Source organism: Lontra canadensis, unplaced genomic scaffold (genome assembly GCF_010015895.1).
Source record: "Lontra canadensis isolate GAN:19392208 unplaced genomic scaffold, GSC_riverotter_1.0 scaffold109, whole genome shotgun sequence".
NCBI lineage: Eukaryota > Metazoa > Chordata > Mammalia > Carnivora > Mustelidae > Lontra > Lontra canadensis.
Window position 1 is genome coordinate 3,609,052 of NW_022631103.1, and position 15,926 is coordinate 3,624,977.

At 38.6% G+C, this 15,926-nt stretch overlaps 1 protein-coding gene and 1 long non-coding RNA gene across 5 annotated transcripts in view; one reads left to right on the top strand and one right to left on the bottom strand.

Annotated features, from left to right (window-relative positions):
• The window catches only part of MYSM1 (Myb like, SWIRM and MPN domains 1), a 48,651-nt gene extending 39,404 nt beyond the window's left edge, over positions 1-9,247 (bottom strand). For all 3 annotated transcript variants that reach the window (XM_032839759.1, XM_032839758.1, XM_032839757.1), the window contains exons 1-5: positions 9,139-9,247; positions 4,380-4,455; positions 2,779-2,849; positions 895-972; positions 779-802 (exon numbers count right to left, since the gene is read on the bottom strand). In XM_032839759.1, the coding sequence (XP_032695650.1) occupies positions 779-802; positions 895-972; positions 2,779-2,849; positions 4,380-4,455; positions 9,139-9,221 (332 nt within the window). In that variant the 5' untranslated portion in view covers positions 9,222-9,247. The remainder of the gene's footprint in view (positions 1-778; positions 803-894; positions 973-2,778; positions 2,850-4,379; positions 4,456-9,138) is intronic.
• Positions 9,248-9,362: 115 nt separating this feature from the next.
• Positions 9,363-15,714, top strand: LOC116856385. Of its 2 annotated transcripts, XR_004380570.1 has the most exons (4): positions 9,363-9,546; positions 11,966-12,079; positions 12,663-13,098; positions 15,480-15,714. It is a non-coding gene; the product is annotated as an uncharacterized LOC116856385 (long non-coding RNA). The 2 variants fall into 2 exon arrangements; XR_004380569.1 differs by lacking the exon at positions 12,663-13,098.
• Positions 15,715-15,926: the final 212 nt, after the last annotated feature.

Below are 15,926 nucleotides of genomic sequence, written 5' to 3' on the forward strand. Positions count from 1 at the left end.
AAAGCAGCAGATATTAGTACATTTCCAAATCCTGAAAGGCAGGTAAATGTTTAAGTTGGCTCCAGAAATATTCTCTCTCGATTCTTCCATATAAATCTATGTAAATACCAAGCCCAAAAGGAAGAAACTATGGCACTGTTTATTACTTTTGAAATGCAGTCCTTAAGAAATTAAGTGGTGATGGAACTCATTAATTTAATTCAAGCAAACCATTCATCTTGTCATTAACTTCTTTGTTGTTATTTATTCAGCAAAATGCAAAAGCCAAAGTCTGCTCACTGCTCAAACCCTTGACAGTGCTAAATCTGTAAGTCTACCCTTTGAAGAATCATAAACATGGAAGTTTATAAACACTAAATAACATCAAATTTTCTTCTATTATAGGGAAAGGATATTTATAAAACAGTTAATACTTGATTTCTCTAGATAACTTCTGAAAGCCATAAATTAAATTTTTGTTCAACATGAAAATTAACTGACAAGGTAATAGAAATCAAGTCAATTCCTATTAAATTAGATAGCAGCTTTAAAAAACTTCCCCACAAATCCCTAGGAAACCACATTTTCCATAATCTAATGGAATAGCTTATATAGGCCCATAAAAGAAATTATGACATATAAATAATGTCATAAAATTATCTTGTGGCATTCCAACAACTGTCTAAGAAATTTTGATTTTATATTTTTGTATAACCCAAGGTCAAGAGTTTTTCCACAAGCCAACTATAATTTTTTAATTCTCCTATAATTTTAAAATATAAAACGTATAAGTACATACATGATTTTTGCTGTTTTCTGTAGACTGCACCACATGAAAAAGAAAATAAGGAAGCTTGTGAACAAGTTTTTAAAAATGTAAGTTCAGACTTTTAAAGTGTTAAAAATTGATTTTACCTCTTCATATATTTTTTATCATCTTCCTTTTGATCGAGCCAGAATTTTTCTGGAAGTGATTTTTTAGATAAGTAATACCTGTGTAATTATTAAAGAAACTTTTAAAACAATAATAAAATCATAACATTTTTATGTGACTTATATTAAGTAGGTACTCACATCCATGAAAATCATACTTGAATCCTAGCTAAATTAATTCTTAAAACTTTTTCCAGATCTGCAAAAACTACAATAAAAATATCTACACTTCACAAGGCTGTTACATGGATTAAATACCATATGTGAAATCACATGAACACAGCACCTACACAAAATGTGTGCTACATAAATGTTAGCTTCTCCTATATGCCTTATTAGAAGTGGTTAAGAGAAGAAACAGTCTGTGTTTCATTTAATTTTTTCATTCATTTTTCCTAAAACATGGGGAATGTAATAGATGAATCTGATTGGCTGTCCAGGATTAACAGGTTTTCCTAGTTCTAAAGATAACAAAAAGAGTTCAGGATGTTCTCTACATTAATACTAATAACAGGTCAAATCTACCATGGAGCTTCCCTCTCCGACTCCTTAAAACTGGCTTGCTGCAATACTCTTCAATAAGTTTGACATGTTCTTCCCTTAACAAATATTGACTATATATCATGTATGTCAGGTAATACACTAGGTACCAGGAGCTGAGGACAAAGATATAAGAAAACATCCCTGTCCTCTAAGAGCTCACAAACCTCTTCATTATTTCTGCTTCTAAATCTGGAAGTGAACCCATGACTACTTAAGTATTAATTAATTGAGACTTGTACTGTTCAATGCATCAGCTAATACCACATGTAAACAAAGAATGTAAAATACCTCAATACTGTGTTTCTATCGTTAAATGTTGAAAATATTATTTTAAATATACTGGGTTAAATAAAATATCTTATTAAAATCAATTCTATTTGTTTTAAATGTGGCTACCAGAAAATCTTAAATGATATATGAGTCTTGCACTATTTTTCTACTGAAAAGCAGTGATCTAAGCTATAGTTGTGATGTTTGGGGAAAGTAAGAGAATAAGAAATCCTAAAAAGGGTTAACCTATGACAATTAAAGGTAAACATAAACTCTGAATTCAATATAGCAGTAATAGGGAATAAAGGGAACAGAGAAATTCTGGCTTAAAAAGGAGGTAGATACCCATAAAATACAGATGAGAGTTAAAAATAAACCACTATGTATTAGACTATTATTTATAATCTTTACAAAGTCATAAAATCAGAAGTCATTTTGTTCAACTCTTTCATTTTATATATAAGAAAATGGAATCCCAAAGAAGTTGCCATCATCAAACAGATGAAAGAAACAAGGACAAGAAGCTAGTGACTAAACTGTGGATAAAGGCCTACAACTTCTGAGGGAAAATCTTCATCCTGCAGTATCTGTTTTGTGCTTTTTACTTAGATTCCTCCCACATAACACCTGTAAACTGGCGGAGTGAGAAGTGAGAACTTTTACATATTCTAAGTGTATCTCTGGGTAAATTAACATCTCTGGGTTTTAGCTTCTACAACTGTAGATGGAGGCTTGGACTAAGTGATCTTGGACATGGACTAAAGGTTCTCACTGATTTAAAATGTTTTATAATTTCTACTCAACATTCTGACAGTATAGAGGTGGTTGAGAAAAGAATCTCCAGCATATTGAGTTAGATCCTACACTTTGCAGAAAAACAGAAACAGAGGAATAAAATGCTGCTTTTTTCATAGGTAGCTAACACATTATATAATCGCAGTCTGGGGCCAAGTAAGGTCCATCTAGTAATAACAGTGGTCTCTTTGGTAAGTCTTGCACTTACAGATTTTTAACCCGAAAATCTTTACTTTCCTCATAATCATTAAAGGATACTCTTCTTCCAACAACATCTTCTCAATGACAGCTCTGTTCTCTTCACTGATGGTGCTATCCAGAGTCCAAGGCTATTAAAAAAAGAATATATTTTTCTTTTTACTTACTGTCTTCTGAAATTATCTATGTTTCATTAAATGAAATACATGATATAATGATTACAAATAATAAAGCTCCCATTTACTATGCACAGACATATCTGCTTCCCCCATAACACTGTGAGACAGGTGTTACTACTTCACTGATGCATCTGGACCACCGCAAATATTTCAAGTGGAGGAGTAGAGACCTGACACACAAGACTGCTGGATTCCAAGGCTCAGGCTCCTACCCATGATAAAGTCATAATGGCTATCATGTATGAGACATATCAGGTAGCAAACATGTTGCTAGATCTTTCACCTATTTCCAAAAGTCATCACAGTTCTTTTTTCCTTTAAGCTACAATCTTTCCTTAAACGATCATACTCATTTTCAACTCTCAAAAATGTTCAGCTCAGTTCTCTTCTCTAAACTCTATCTAGACTGTTATATCCAGCTGCCCACTCCCCAGTGTCCATCTGGATATGTAGTGGGGCTTCCCAAAGTTAACATGTTCAAAACTCACTCACACATACCTTCCCCTGTTTCTCCCTGTGCTTCCAACTTTGTAAACAGCATTATGAGTTACCCAGTTATTCCACACAGAAACCTAGGAATCATACTGGATTCTTCCCCTTTTTCTCAATCCTGTATCTAATCTACCAAGCAGTTCTATGTCCAAAATATAATTAAAATCTATACAACTCTGCAAAAACCTCAGGCTACTCTACCAACAACTCTTGCTTAGATGACCACAAATGTTTCCTAATTGGTCTCTGTGATTCTATTCTCGCTTCATATAAGCATGACAGAGCTCGGGTCTGCCTCTCCAACCGTCACAGCTGCCACTCCCCAATTCCCACTATATTCTAGGTACTGGCTTTGGAGCAGAGCCTCTGTGCTGCTATTCCTTCTGCCTAGAATGTTTTTCCTCAACTCTTCACATACCTACTCCTCTCTATTACTTTTCAACTAAACTTACCACCTTTCGTTTCCTTCAATGACAACTTTATCTAAACTGGGTTCCCCACCCTGTTACTCTCAGCCAGCATCTTGCGTTCTTCATGGTTTCTACTTAATTTGTGTACTTGTTTATCACCTGACTCCCTTTTAGCATACACGCAACTTGAGAGCAAGACTATGTCTGTCTTGATTATAGCTGTATCCCCCAAATCTGGCCTAGTGTCTGACACACAGTAAGAATTCAACAGATAACTGCTACATGAAAGAAATGAACCCTGCAATGATCCCCATCTTTTAACGAAGAAGCAAAGGTTCACAAATCTGGTAAGTTGTAGAGCAAGGATTTATACCTAAATCTAGCTGGCTCCAAAGTAGTTTCCCAACACACCATTTCAAAGTCAAAAGAAGTAAGAATAAGGTTCTTTCATTTTTAAAGTAAGAAAAATGTTTCCAGTATACTACCTCTGTAACTGCGGAGAACTAGCACCAAGTAAAAAAGAGGTACTCCAGGCAATGAGTAATAGCTTATGCACCTCATATTTTCATGAAATACTTACAATAAGACCATTCTCAGTTCTCCATGATGAATCAAGATAGTGATCTTGTAAAACAGATGCTGTACTTTCATCACTTCTGTAATAATTAAGAAAATGGGTAAAAAGGTGACATTATACCAATTAATAAATACTACTCACATAACACAGGAACTGGCAGGGCATAGATGTTAAGCAAATATTTTATTCCCTTCTTCCCTTAACAAACAGACTTAACATTGCAAAAATGCCTACTCGATTTCTTTAACCTTTGGAATACAGAGTGGCTTTAAGCAACCACTTCACCACCGCAACCAGAGTCTGTTCACTTCTTTTGTTTCCCAAGAATAAACAACTTCATGAGGAAAAAAAAATACCCGAAAACAGCAACCACAATATACTCTATGACCATGAACCAACACTTCAGAGGTCTTTGATGACATCCACATGTATATAAGAATTCCACTTTACAATCAATTCTCATAGTTATATCTAAAGCATAAAAGTCACCAATAACAGCACTGCCCTCAAAATGGGAAGAAAAAAAAAGATCGAAGAGCCAAAATAGGAAATACTCAAGACAGTATAGTACAAAGAAAACTTAATTTTTTTTAAGATTTTATTTATTTATTTGACAGACAGAGATCACAAGTAGGCAGAGAGGCAGGCAGAGAGAGAGAGAGAGAGAGAGAGGAGGAAGCAGGCTCCCTGCTGAACAGAGAGCCCAATGTGGGGCTCAATCCCAGGACCCTGGGATCATGACCCGAGCCGAAGGCAGAGGCTTTAACCCACTGAGCCACCCAGGCGCCTCAAGAAAATTTGATGTTTTTATAACAATTTATATAATAAAAAATTAACTTGGGTTATTTGGGGCCTTTTCTATGTTCAGGAGGGATTAAAGCTTTGTTAATTCTCACTCCTTTCCCTGAACTAATAAAAACTCTTTAAAGTCACACCTGTTCACTACTTACACAAAAAACCTGAATAGTTAAGTTTTGGAAAGCCCAATCTATGATATAATTAAGTTCAATATTTGCTTTTTTTATGTCTTGAAGTTACAAGTTTCCTAGAAAACTACTGACTTTTCCCAGACCTAGTCTAGTGGTAAGAATTTTGTACCTCTTAGACTGTAAAAAGGTTTAGACTTTTGAATCTTCAGTTAGTTCTACAGTGGTTATTATAAATTGTGGGACTAATAGACTAGCTACAATAAACTAAAAGCATTAATTTCTCTAAGCTGTTGATGGCAAAAAGGTTTCAATTCAGGTCTTAACTCTGATTTGGTAGAGGCTGACAAGCATGCTAAATAAAGGATTCTGAGACTTGTATCAGCAGAAGGAAACCTTTGCTTATGGAGGTCTGCCAAGGTGCAGGAGGGGGACTAGTATCACTTCCGGTGGGTTTTTGTTTGTTTAAGATTTTATTTATGTACTTGCGAGAGAGAGAGAGACAGAAGGGAGCACAGAGGGAGAGGAAGAAGCAGACTCCCCACTGAGCAGAGAGCTTGACATGGGTCTTGATTCCAGAACTCCCAAGACCTAAGCAGAAGGCAGACACTTAACTGACTGAGCCACCTGGGTGCCTCTTTAGGATTAATGTCTTTTTACAGTGTTCCTCAATAAGGATTAGCAACTTCCACACTTCTGGTGTATGCCTCTGGACACCTGAGTCTCCATAGGTAGCTTAAATTAACATGCTTAAACCTTAGCTGAGAAACTCCTCTCAAATCCGTTTCTCTTCCATTGTTCCCTATCTCAGACAAAGGATATGCAACCCCCTAGTTTCCCAAGTCAGAAATCTGAGCCTGCCCTTATTTTCCTCACAGTATATTCAACTGGTTGCCCAATCTGTGGGCTCCTACCTTTTCAAATCCAGTCCTTCCACTATATCCATGCTGACTCTGAAGTCCTGTAGTTTCAGGGCCAGTTTTCCTGGGTAAGTGTATAAGATAAAGCTAACATGCCGTTCACTTTCCCTTCTTTATCTTTTTCCACTTATCCCCATTTGGCCCATCTGTAAGTTTTACTGTTTCTTACCCAATTAGAATGTTAGTTCTATGAGAGCAAGGAGTTAGTTTGATAACTGCTATACACCCAGGCCTTGGCAGAGAAGAGGTGCTCAATCAATATCTGCTGAATGATTAAAGGAACAAAGTTAGGTGGAGCATGGATCATCCAGGTCTGTGGGAGTTAAGGAATGAGGATTTTCTCATCAAGCAAGTTAGGGATTGAAGGGAGTAACATGAGATCTGTAAGAAAGACTGGTCTAACTTCAGTAAATAGAAGGGGGCCAAAGAGATAGGGAGTAGTTAAGAGGAAGTGATTATATAAATACTAGAGCAGTGACAGTAACTCAGACCCAAGGAACAAGCAGTGTGAACATGAAGAAGTGAATACATTTGAGAGGATACTTAGAATCAATAGACCTTTAACAACTAATAGGATAGAAGGGTTGGAAGGAGAGAGGTAAGGAAAAAGGATAAAGTCTCCATCTGTGCCTTGAGTTACTGGGCGGATGGTGCCATTTTTTGAACTAGCGAACTTGGAGGCAGATGGCAGGTGTGGTGGGAAAAGTTTATAAGCTGCGACTGAGGTGCTTGTGGAACATCCAAGAACAGAGATTCAGAGAATTAGATAAATGGATCTAAAGCTCGAGAGAAAGATCTGGGTTGGTGACGGATATGGAAAACATCAGCATGTATTAAGCGCAATTTTAGGAAATTCCATTTTTCTTATGGTCAAAACGGTTGAACATTGGCAAATTTTGTATGATCCAACCTAACAGAAATTTAAGGCTTGAGAGATCGTGTAACCAGGGACTATGTGGTTTGTTTTGTCTTATGACAAAACCCCTTAAAACACTGATTTAAAGCACAAGTAGGAGAAAAGGAAGATGAGGGGGAAAGGTAGAAGTGAAAGGGAAACCAAAGTTTCAATGCTACCTTCTAACTTTGGTACCTAGAACTTAGCAAGTACTTAAAAGTGTGTTTTCAATTAATCCTCAGGGGTTCCACAGATGTTATCACTAGCTGTACCTACACACTTCGGGGGGCACCATTCACCAGAATATAATGTTAATGATGTTCCTTGGAGTTGGATAAGACAAAGGCTCTGACCATCAGGAACCAATAACCTTTGTAATCCAGCTTGCATGAGTCTAAGATGATCATAAGTGTCACCAGTAGACCTAAGGCTGAGCACAATAGCAAGAGAAAGGAAAGAAAAAGAGAAGGCAAAAAAAATTAAACATGATCAGAAAAAGAAGAACCTATGGAAAAAGGGTAGAGCCAATGCTCTGAGATGATCTTCTGTGTTTCCAAGGCTAACTCACTTCTCTCTGGACTGCAGTTAACCATCCCTGCCCACTTATCACATAGATTTACTGTGAAAAGTAAATTAAATCATGCATGCAAGAGCACTTAATCAAGATAACTTTATAACCTGATCTACACAAATGTGAACAATGACTATTAATAAAAGTTTCCTACTAATCTGAATAGCGCTGGACTGCTTTTCCTACAGATCCGGGAGAGAATGACTATACGAATTTAATTACTCCTCACATTTTTATAGTGTTTTAGAGTTCAGCAGAATTTTAAATCCACTATCTTAATCCCTCAGGGCAGGGTGGGTACTGCGCTCCATAATTTACAGAGTCCCTAATATTAGGTTGGACTGTATGAAATTACCATTTTTTATGTTAAAAATGGTCTAAGATTGGCCATTCCACATGGTTCATTCAACCTAACAGACTTATAAGGAGGTTGTTCATATTTATAAGCAACATAACTGGCTGAGTTTAGATCTGAGGTATTTTGATTCCTGACCAGTCTAGGCCTCTTCCAATTCTAAAAGGTGATTGGGGAAGCACATTTTAAAAATAGTATCTATCAATTTCTTACTTGGAAAGCAAGCAAAGGGCTAGATCTCTCACGCTAGATGATGCTTCTTGAAATCACACTGGCCTGTTCTGCAGAAATCTGTATTAAGTAAACTGTGACCTTCACTAGGTCTTCACAATAATCTCCATGACGGTAAAGAGATGGTGAAGAACATTTACCTAGCTCCTACTGTATGCTATAGTACATTCCATAATTACTTTAACTGATGTTCACAATAACCATATGAGGCACATACCATGACAGTCTCACATGAGCTGTCTGAAGCTCAGGCAAGTTACACGTCTGATCGAAGGTCACAGTGCTAGGAAGTGACAAGGCCGGCCAGTGCTGGAGAACCCAGAGCTGTCCAACTCTAAAGTCCTGCCCCTTTCCTTTAAGTCAAGCTGCATACAGGAAGTTTTTCACAACTAACCCCATGTGGAATAGGAAACCTGTCAGTAGGGATGAAACGACACGCCCAAGGTCACACCGCTTACAAGCGATGAACAAGGATCCCTGAGCTCAGGTCCGGTTCAGAGGCCGAGCTTGTTCTAGTTACTGTCCGGAGGGAGCAAAGGGGCGGATTCTGGGGTGGACATCATGGAAGAAGGAATCTAATTGTTGGATAGACTGCAATGTGCTAGGCGAAGTCGGCGCCCTCGGGATATCCCGGTAAAAGGTGAAGCAACCATCCGACACGAGCCTCGGGTACCTACGCCCGCTGGGCTCGAGAGAAGCTAACAAGCCGGTTGGGCGCGGCACCTCCCCGGCCGCCGGGAGACCCTGGCCCAGCGGATGGTCCTCCTCTCCCCTGTTCCTTGCTGAACCCGCAGCCTGGCCAGGGTACTCTCCTTGCACCCGTGCTCCCCCCCATCCCTGCGAGACCCGGTCTCTACGCCTCACCCTGGCTGTGCCGCAGCTGGCACCACGTCCCCTTCGATATCCACATCCGCCTCTTCAGCCGCCATGATGGGACCTAACCCCATCCGTCCTCCCGAGAGATCCCGCGAGAGGTGGAAGACTTGGGGGCGGAGTCTCATGAGTCACGGGGCGGAGCTGAAGCCTTGTCCAGCCCCTTACGCAAGCGGGAAGGGGGCCCTTCAGAGAAAAGATCTGCAGGTTTCCGGAGGTTTGGTCCTTTGGACTTCTGTTGGTTTGTAAAAGACTGTGGGAAGTTGCCCAGCCTTGGGCTTTGAAGAAATAGTGCTCTTGGACAAGTTCTTGGCTCTTCACTTCTCTTATTGATAAAATGGGGATATCTACCTGGAGTGCTGAAAAGATCAAAGCCAGGCCTGCTTTGAACTGTGGCAGGTGCCTGGTTTTCTATCTTTTTCTTTCTCTTTCTTTTCTTTCTGTCTTTCTTTCGGAAAAGGGTCACTCAGCGATTATGTGAAGTACTAAACAACTTCTATTTTAAAATTGAAAAAAACATTTAAGAATGTAACTTACTTTATTGAGATCTTTACAATTAATTAAAGATTCACTCTCATGACCATTGAGCTTTAATAACCCAGTGAGGACTGGTGTCATCAGTCACACTTTACAGATGAGGAAATTGAGGCTCAGAAAACTGAAATGACTATCAAAGGATGTATAGCTAGTCAAAGACAGAGCTTGGACCAGAATCCGGGTCTTTTGACCCTATACTGAGGGCTCACCCTCTACAAATCATATTGGCAGGATAAACACCATTTCTCTCAAAGAATTTATGACTTCTCAAGAAATTAGATATTGGCCTTGAGTAGCCTGTACTAGCATTTATTGCTCACATTGTTGCAACTGTTCATTCACTTGTCTGCCTCCACCATGAGACTGTGAATTCTTTAAGGACAAAAGCTCTGTCTGCTAGTCCTTGTACTAGTCCTTATACCAGCAACATTCAAAATGGTGCCTGACATGTCTTAGGAGCTCAGGATATATTTAACTGATGAATGAATGAAACAATTTAAGTATGCTTATACAGCTTTCTAACTGTTTCAGGCACCTTTCCACTGTTATACCTCCTCATATCACTTTTTGCTAAATTTGTGCAAAGAACAGAGGACAAAATGACTAAATTTAACTGAGATATCTCTACAGTTTCATAGTATGTTCAAAGGAGTTTTCAAGTGATCATATGTTTAGATTTTTTCCCATCAAAATGAACTTTCATAATTATTCCTATTTTCCATCATAATTAGTCCCTTTAAATTTCGTTATTTATAATACCTAACAAAAATTTTAACTCATTATGATGCTCTGCTTTCCATAAACTGAAACTGAATGAATGTCAGAATAATTTTAGAGCAGTAAGGGCAGAAGATGAATTACAAACAGAGAGGATGGGTCAAGGCTGATGTGATCACCTGTTGTATCCCACATATTGCATAGGGTGGAATCACTCTTGGACCTCCCAAGAATCATGCAAATCATGCAAATTAATTATTATCACCCCACCCCATCCCCCGTTTTAGAGGTGAGGAAACCAAAGTTCAGAAAGTTACAGTTAGATTCCTGAGTCCTAGAGGTGAAATTCCAACCCAAGCCTTTCATATATATACATATATATATATATATATATATATATATAAAATGTATATAATATAATAATATAACATAAAATATGTTGTGAATTAAAATATAGAGTATGTATGTATATATACGTACGTACATACACATATATTAAAATATAGGGTATGTATATATGTATATTTTTATTTATATATTTTAATATGTTTAACATTTATATATCTATTTTTATATTTTTATTTATATATATTTTATATATTTCTATTTATATATATGTATGTACGTACATATTATACATACTCTATTTTAACTAAATAATTAATTTAAACTTAGTTTTAATATGTATATATATACGTATATATACACACATACATACTCTATATTTTAATTCACAACAAAAGCAATAGGGTCTTTCGCAATACTACATGAATTGGTTTAAGAGTAAATCATAATCAGGTAATTTTCTGATTTCTTTGAGGCGCTTAAATCTAGAAATGAGTAGACAGTGTATTTTGAAGGTTAGAAACTTATCTTGGGTGTATAGAATCCTTTTCAGTCCGCTATTACACCTTTATTTTCTTCATTGATCCTAAAATAGAATTGTCAAGAGGTACCATACCTGTAAATCCTCACAAATATAGTTAGAGGAACATTCAGTCAAGAAAGTGTCTGGCTCATATTTTAACTGCATTGCGTTCAAAGACACTGGAGACACAGTCTATTCATTTCATTTCTCCCTATTTCTGAAAAAGGATCACTGCATTTTTATTGAAAAAGCAAAGTATAATTGCAATATTAATTCATAAAAAGCTGGCATGTTAGCAATCATGCTAATTAGCTCAGATTTGTAAAGTGCTTTAAAAGCAGGAACTGTCACACAACTGCTCACTAATGTTATTGTTACATTATGATCCAAACTGTCAGCTAAATGATTGCCAGGAATTCAAGAGTTCCCATTTTAAATAGAAAATGGCCAGTGAGCAGGGAGGAAAACTACTTTATCTATGCAGAGGTGAGATAATAGATGAATGCAGACATAGACTTAAGGGCTACACTTGGCAAGCATTGGAAATGGCTTGAATTGTTCCAGGAAAACAAGCTGCATTTTATTTCATTTTCCCTCCCCAGTTCCCTGAAATCACATAAGGTAGCTACTGAAAAAGCTGTTCTCAGTATGTTGTAAGGAGCATCTGCCAATGTACTTCTTACATTTTAATTACAGTAATGCTACATCCATCTGACATTATGCGGAAGGGAACGAAAAGATGCCAACATTAATGAGCTCCTACTATGTGCCAGGCATTTTACAGACATTATTTCTTTATAGCCCTCTGAGGTAAGGAATTGTTATTTTCACTTACAGATGTGGTAACTGAGGTTCAGAACAGTTAAGTGATTTACCCAGGGAACTGTAGCTTATCGTTGTTTTCCTTACAGCATGCTGTCTTAGGTTAGTTTCTAATAGCATCATTCAGAATTGCATTGTTTCTTCTCAGCAATCCCCAGTGGAAGAATTATGCCTCTTTCTCAAAAGCTCCAGGAGGATGGGTGTTGGTGGGCGGGCTTGGGTCTCAGGCCATCTCAGAAGCCAGATGGACTCAGTTCCACCTGTACCACATTCAATAAAGAGGCGTGGTGGCCCCCCGGAGCAAAATAAGGGTACCGTTTCCAGAGGGAGGAAGAATGGATGGTGGGTAAGGAAAACAACAGATGCCAGCTATACTGTTCTATATTACCATTCCCCTCTGTTCCCTCAGGCCTTTGGTACCGTCTGTTAACAGTTACCGGCTTCTGTTAGCATTGTACCAGGCAAGTTACTCAATCCCTCTAGATGGCCACTTCTTCATTTGGAAAATGACCTATGAAATAATCTCCTCCAGAAGTAAAATTCTTTGATGGTGTTCTTGTTCATTTCACAGACATTTCTGAACACTGTCACAGGGAAAGCAGGGATGGAATTGTCGAAGTCTGCATGGGTTTGGATGTGGTTGGCTGCTTAGTTAAGTATGGTCTGTAAACAAAATATTCCCTCTGCCTGGAAAGTGTGACACTCCCCACCTGTCTTCCAGGACCCTCCACGTGCAGGGGCACTCTGCCTTCCTTTCCCCATCTCCTTCCCTCTGAAAGGGCTGGTTCTGACTCAGCTTTGGTCCACTGTTGCCGTTTTGGAACTCAGGTTCAGAGTTCTCAGGTCTTTTGATTCTTTTCTTTGAAGACAAGCCAGAAATCAAGATTAATTTGTGAAAAACCATTCAAAGTTTTGAAAAACGCTATGGAACCAAACAAACACTTACGTGGGCTACATCTGACCTGCAGTTTGTGACTCTTGCCCTAAATCCTTCTCTCCTACCACATGTAACATTTCCATGTTCTTATTTTCTCACCGTCTGCCTATGGTGCTACTAAAGTCTTCTTCAGGGTGGGGAGCATGTTTCTGTTCCTCTTTGTATCCACAGCCTCTAGCTACAATGCCTGGTACATTATAATCATTTAATAACTATCCATCTAATGAATGAGTGAATCAACTAGAAAAAAATAAAGCCAGAGTTTTTTTTTAATTGAATATAGAAAAATTATTTTGTAAACACATAATCAATGGCTATTTTAAATGAGAGCCAAATAAATATATATATTTACATATATATGTATATTTGTATATATGTATATATACATATATATGTACATATATATGTATATGACAGTATGTATATAACAATTGTATTATGATCCTGACAAAAAATACAGAATGCAGTAGACAAAGGAACAATTATAAACCTAAACGGAGTCCCAAAGTCCCTTCTCATGAGTGAATGAGAGACGTGTGTAGTTTTCTTGCCTGCCTCTTTATTGTGTATGCTGCCTGTACTTTGGAGGGGATTGAGGGGAGGCATAAGGCAAATCTCCAACTTGAGGGGGAAATTCAGTCTGTGCTGATGCTGAAGGGCTGCGTAAAATGAAATGTAAACCTGTGCTGACTCAGTTCTAGAGCTCCCACATGGTCGAGTATGTGAGCACAAAATCCAGTCCTTCCTAGAGGTCCTTCCCTTTGTTGTCTAGGTAGCTCCCTTTCTACTTGTAAAGTCAGCTTCAGCATTGTGCTTTTGCTTATCTTCCTGCCCATTTACACAAACTCACTTCTCTGCGACCCCAGAGCCACAGTGCATGCTTGTGTCAGTGGCCCAGCACTCTGGTAGGTAGCTGCCTCCACACTAGCCTGGGACCTCCTTGAGGACAGGGATCATGTCCGTGTTATCCACACGCAGCACACAGTAGGGGCCCTACCAGTATTTGAATGAACAATATGCCTTCTATGTTAGAAAGCACATTGTTATCTCAAAACTTCAAGAGCTTTCATTCAATTCAGTAAGTGTTTACTGAATACCTACTATGTGCCAAGCACTATTCTCATGCTTGGGACATACTGATAAAAAAGACAGTTTCCTACCCTGATAGAAGTCACGTCCTAGCAAAGGGGGAGAGAAAATAAACGCTAGACATAATAATATTAATTAATTAATTAATATTAATGAATTATTGTATATTAATCATTATATTAATATATCACAGTAATATATTACTATTGCATATTAATAAATTATTATAAATTAATTATATTTGTTAGAGGTGATTGAGTACTATAGATAATGGGGAAAAAAAATAGAGCAGGATATGGATCCTGAGAGTTCAGAGTGGTGAAGGGGTACAGGTTTTAAAAGAGGGGTTCAGGGGCGGGGGGCGGGAGGTTGGGTGAGCCTGGTGGTGGGGATTATGGAGGGCACATATTGCATGGAGCACTGGGTGTGGTGCATAAACAATGAATTCTGGAGCACTGAAAAGAAATTTAAAAAATAATTAAATAAAAAAAAATTTTTTAAAGGGGTTCAGCCTAGGCCTTATTGGGAAGGTGGCATTTGAGCAGAGTCTTGCCAAGCTGATGTCAGGAGAAAGTGTTTAGGTGGAAGGAACAGCCACTGCAAAGGCCCTGAGTGGGAGTGTGCCTGGTGGGGGCCAGGATGGTGGAGGAAAGTGAGCAAAGGGAGAGCAGGAGGGGAGGAGGACAGCCAGACACCGGACCACAGGTCTGTGTCTGTCTGTGTCATTCTAAGGACATTCTGAGTGAATCAGGGAGTCATTGTCGGGGTCCACTGAGATTAAACCTAGATATTAGCAATACAAGTTCACTGAAATTTATTTAAGATTATATGCCAAGTGGTTGATAACATGAACTATTTGATGTTTCTTTTGTCAGGTTTCCTGAGGGAAAAAAAAATCCTACAAAATAGAACTGATACTTTTATTAAAATAATTCCTCTTTCCCAGGATCATGGATGAGTCCCTCTTTGTCTACACTGGTTTTTGTGTTGAGTCACCTGACTTATTTCTCCTTTTTTCACACCGCATCCCAAGTTCTCATTTGAACAGTCATATCGACTACCTGAGAAATAATAAACTGACTGCCGTAACATTTCCCATTCATTTAAAATGGGTGTTTTTACCACATTGAGGGGCCCCAAGTCCATATGCTGCTTGCTGTTGTCGCTGCTGGGTTCAGTAGCCTCTGATGTGAGCAAGATCTGGTCACCGCCGATAAAAAATTCATACTCAATATATAAATGGATCATTACAAAGAAACAGAACAAAGGCCATGAAGCAGAGGTCTGTGCCCAGACCATGGAGGTCTGATGGGGCAAGGCTAATTCTGTGCCTTCTTATGCTCTGCCTCTCATCCTCTCTAGGTCACTTTTTACTCCAGTGATTTCCATGGCAACCAGCTTCACACAGGTGTAACCTGATGGCACCATACATCTACTTTCTGCAGCAGAAAGTGCACACATGCACAATCCGGAAAAGCAGGGGTGTTAATACCCCATGAGACAGTGGATGACCGATGGGGAGCAAATCCCTGTAGGATGGAGCCCCTTTGTTCACAAAGCAATAACTTACTCTTGAATTGACTGTCCCTTCTTTACTGGCATGCTCTTTCTAGTCCTCCTTCATAATCCCTGGGACTACTTCCCAAATAAATTAGTGTCTGAAGCCCTGGTCTCAGATCCTTCTTTCCTGGGGAAGCCTAAGAGAAAACAGTGAGGTCAGACTTGGATTTTGAAAGTTAAGCGAGAGCTTTCCAAGTGTAGGGAGAGGGAAAGTGCTTGCATTCCAGGGGGAGGGGGAAAAAAAAAGGC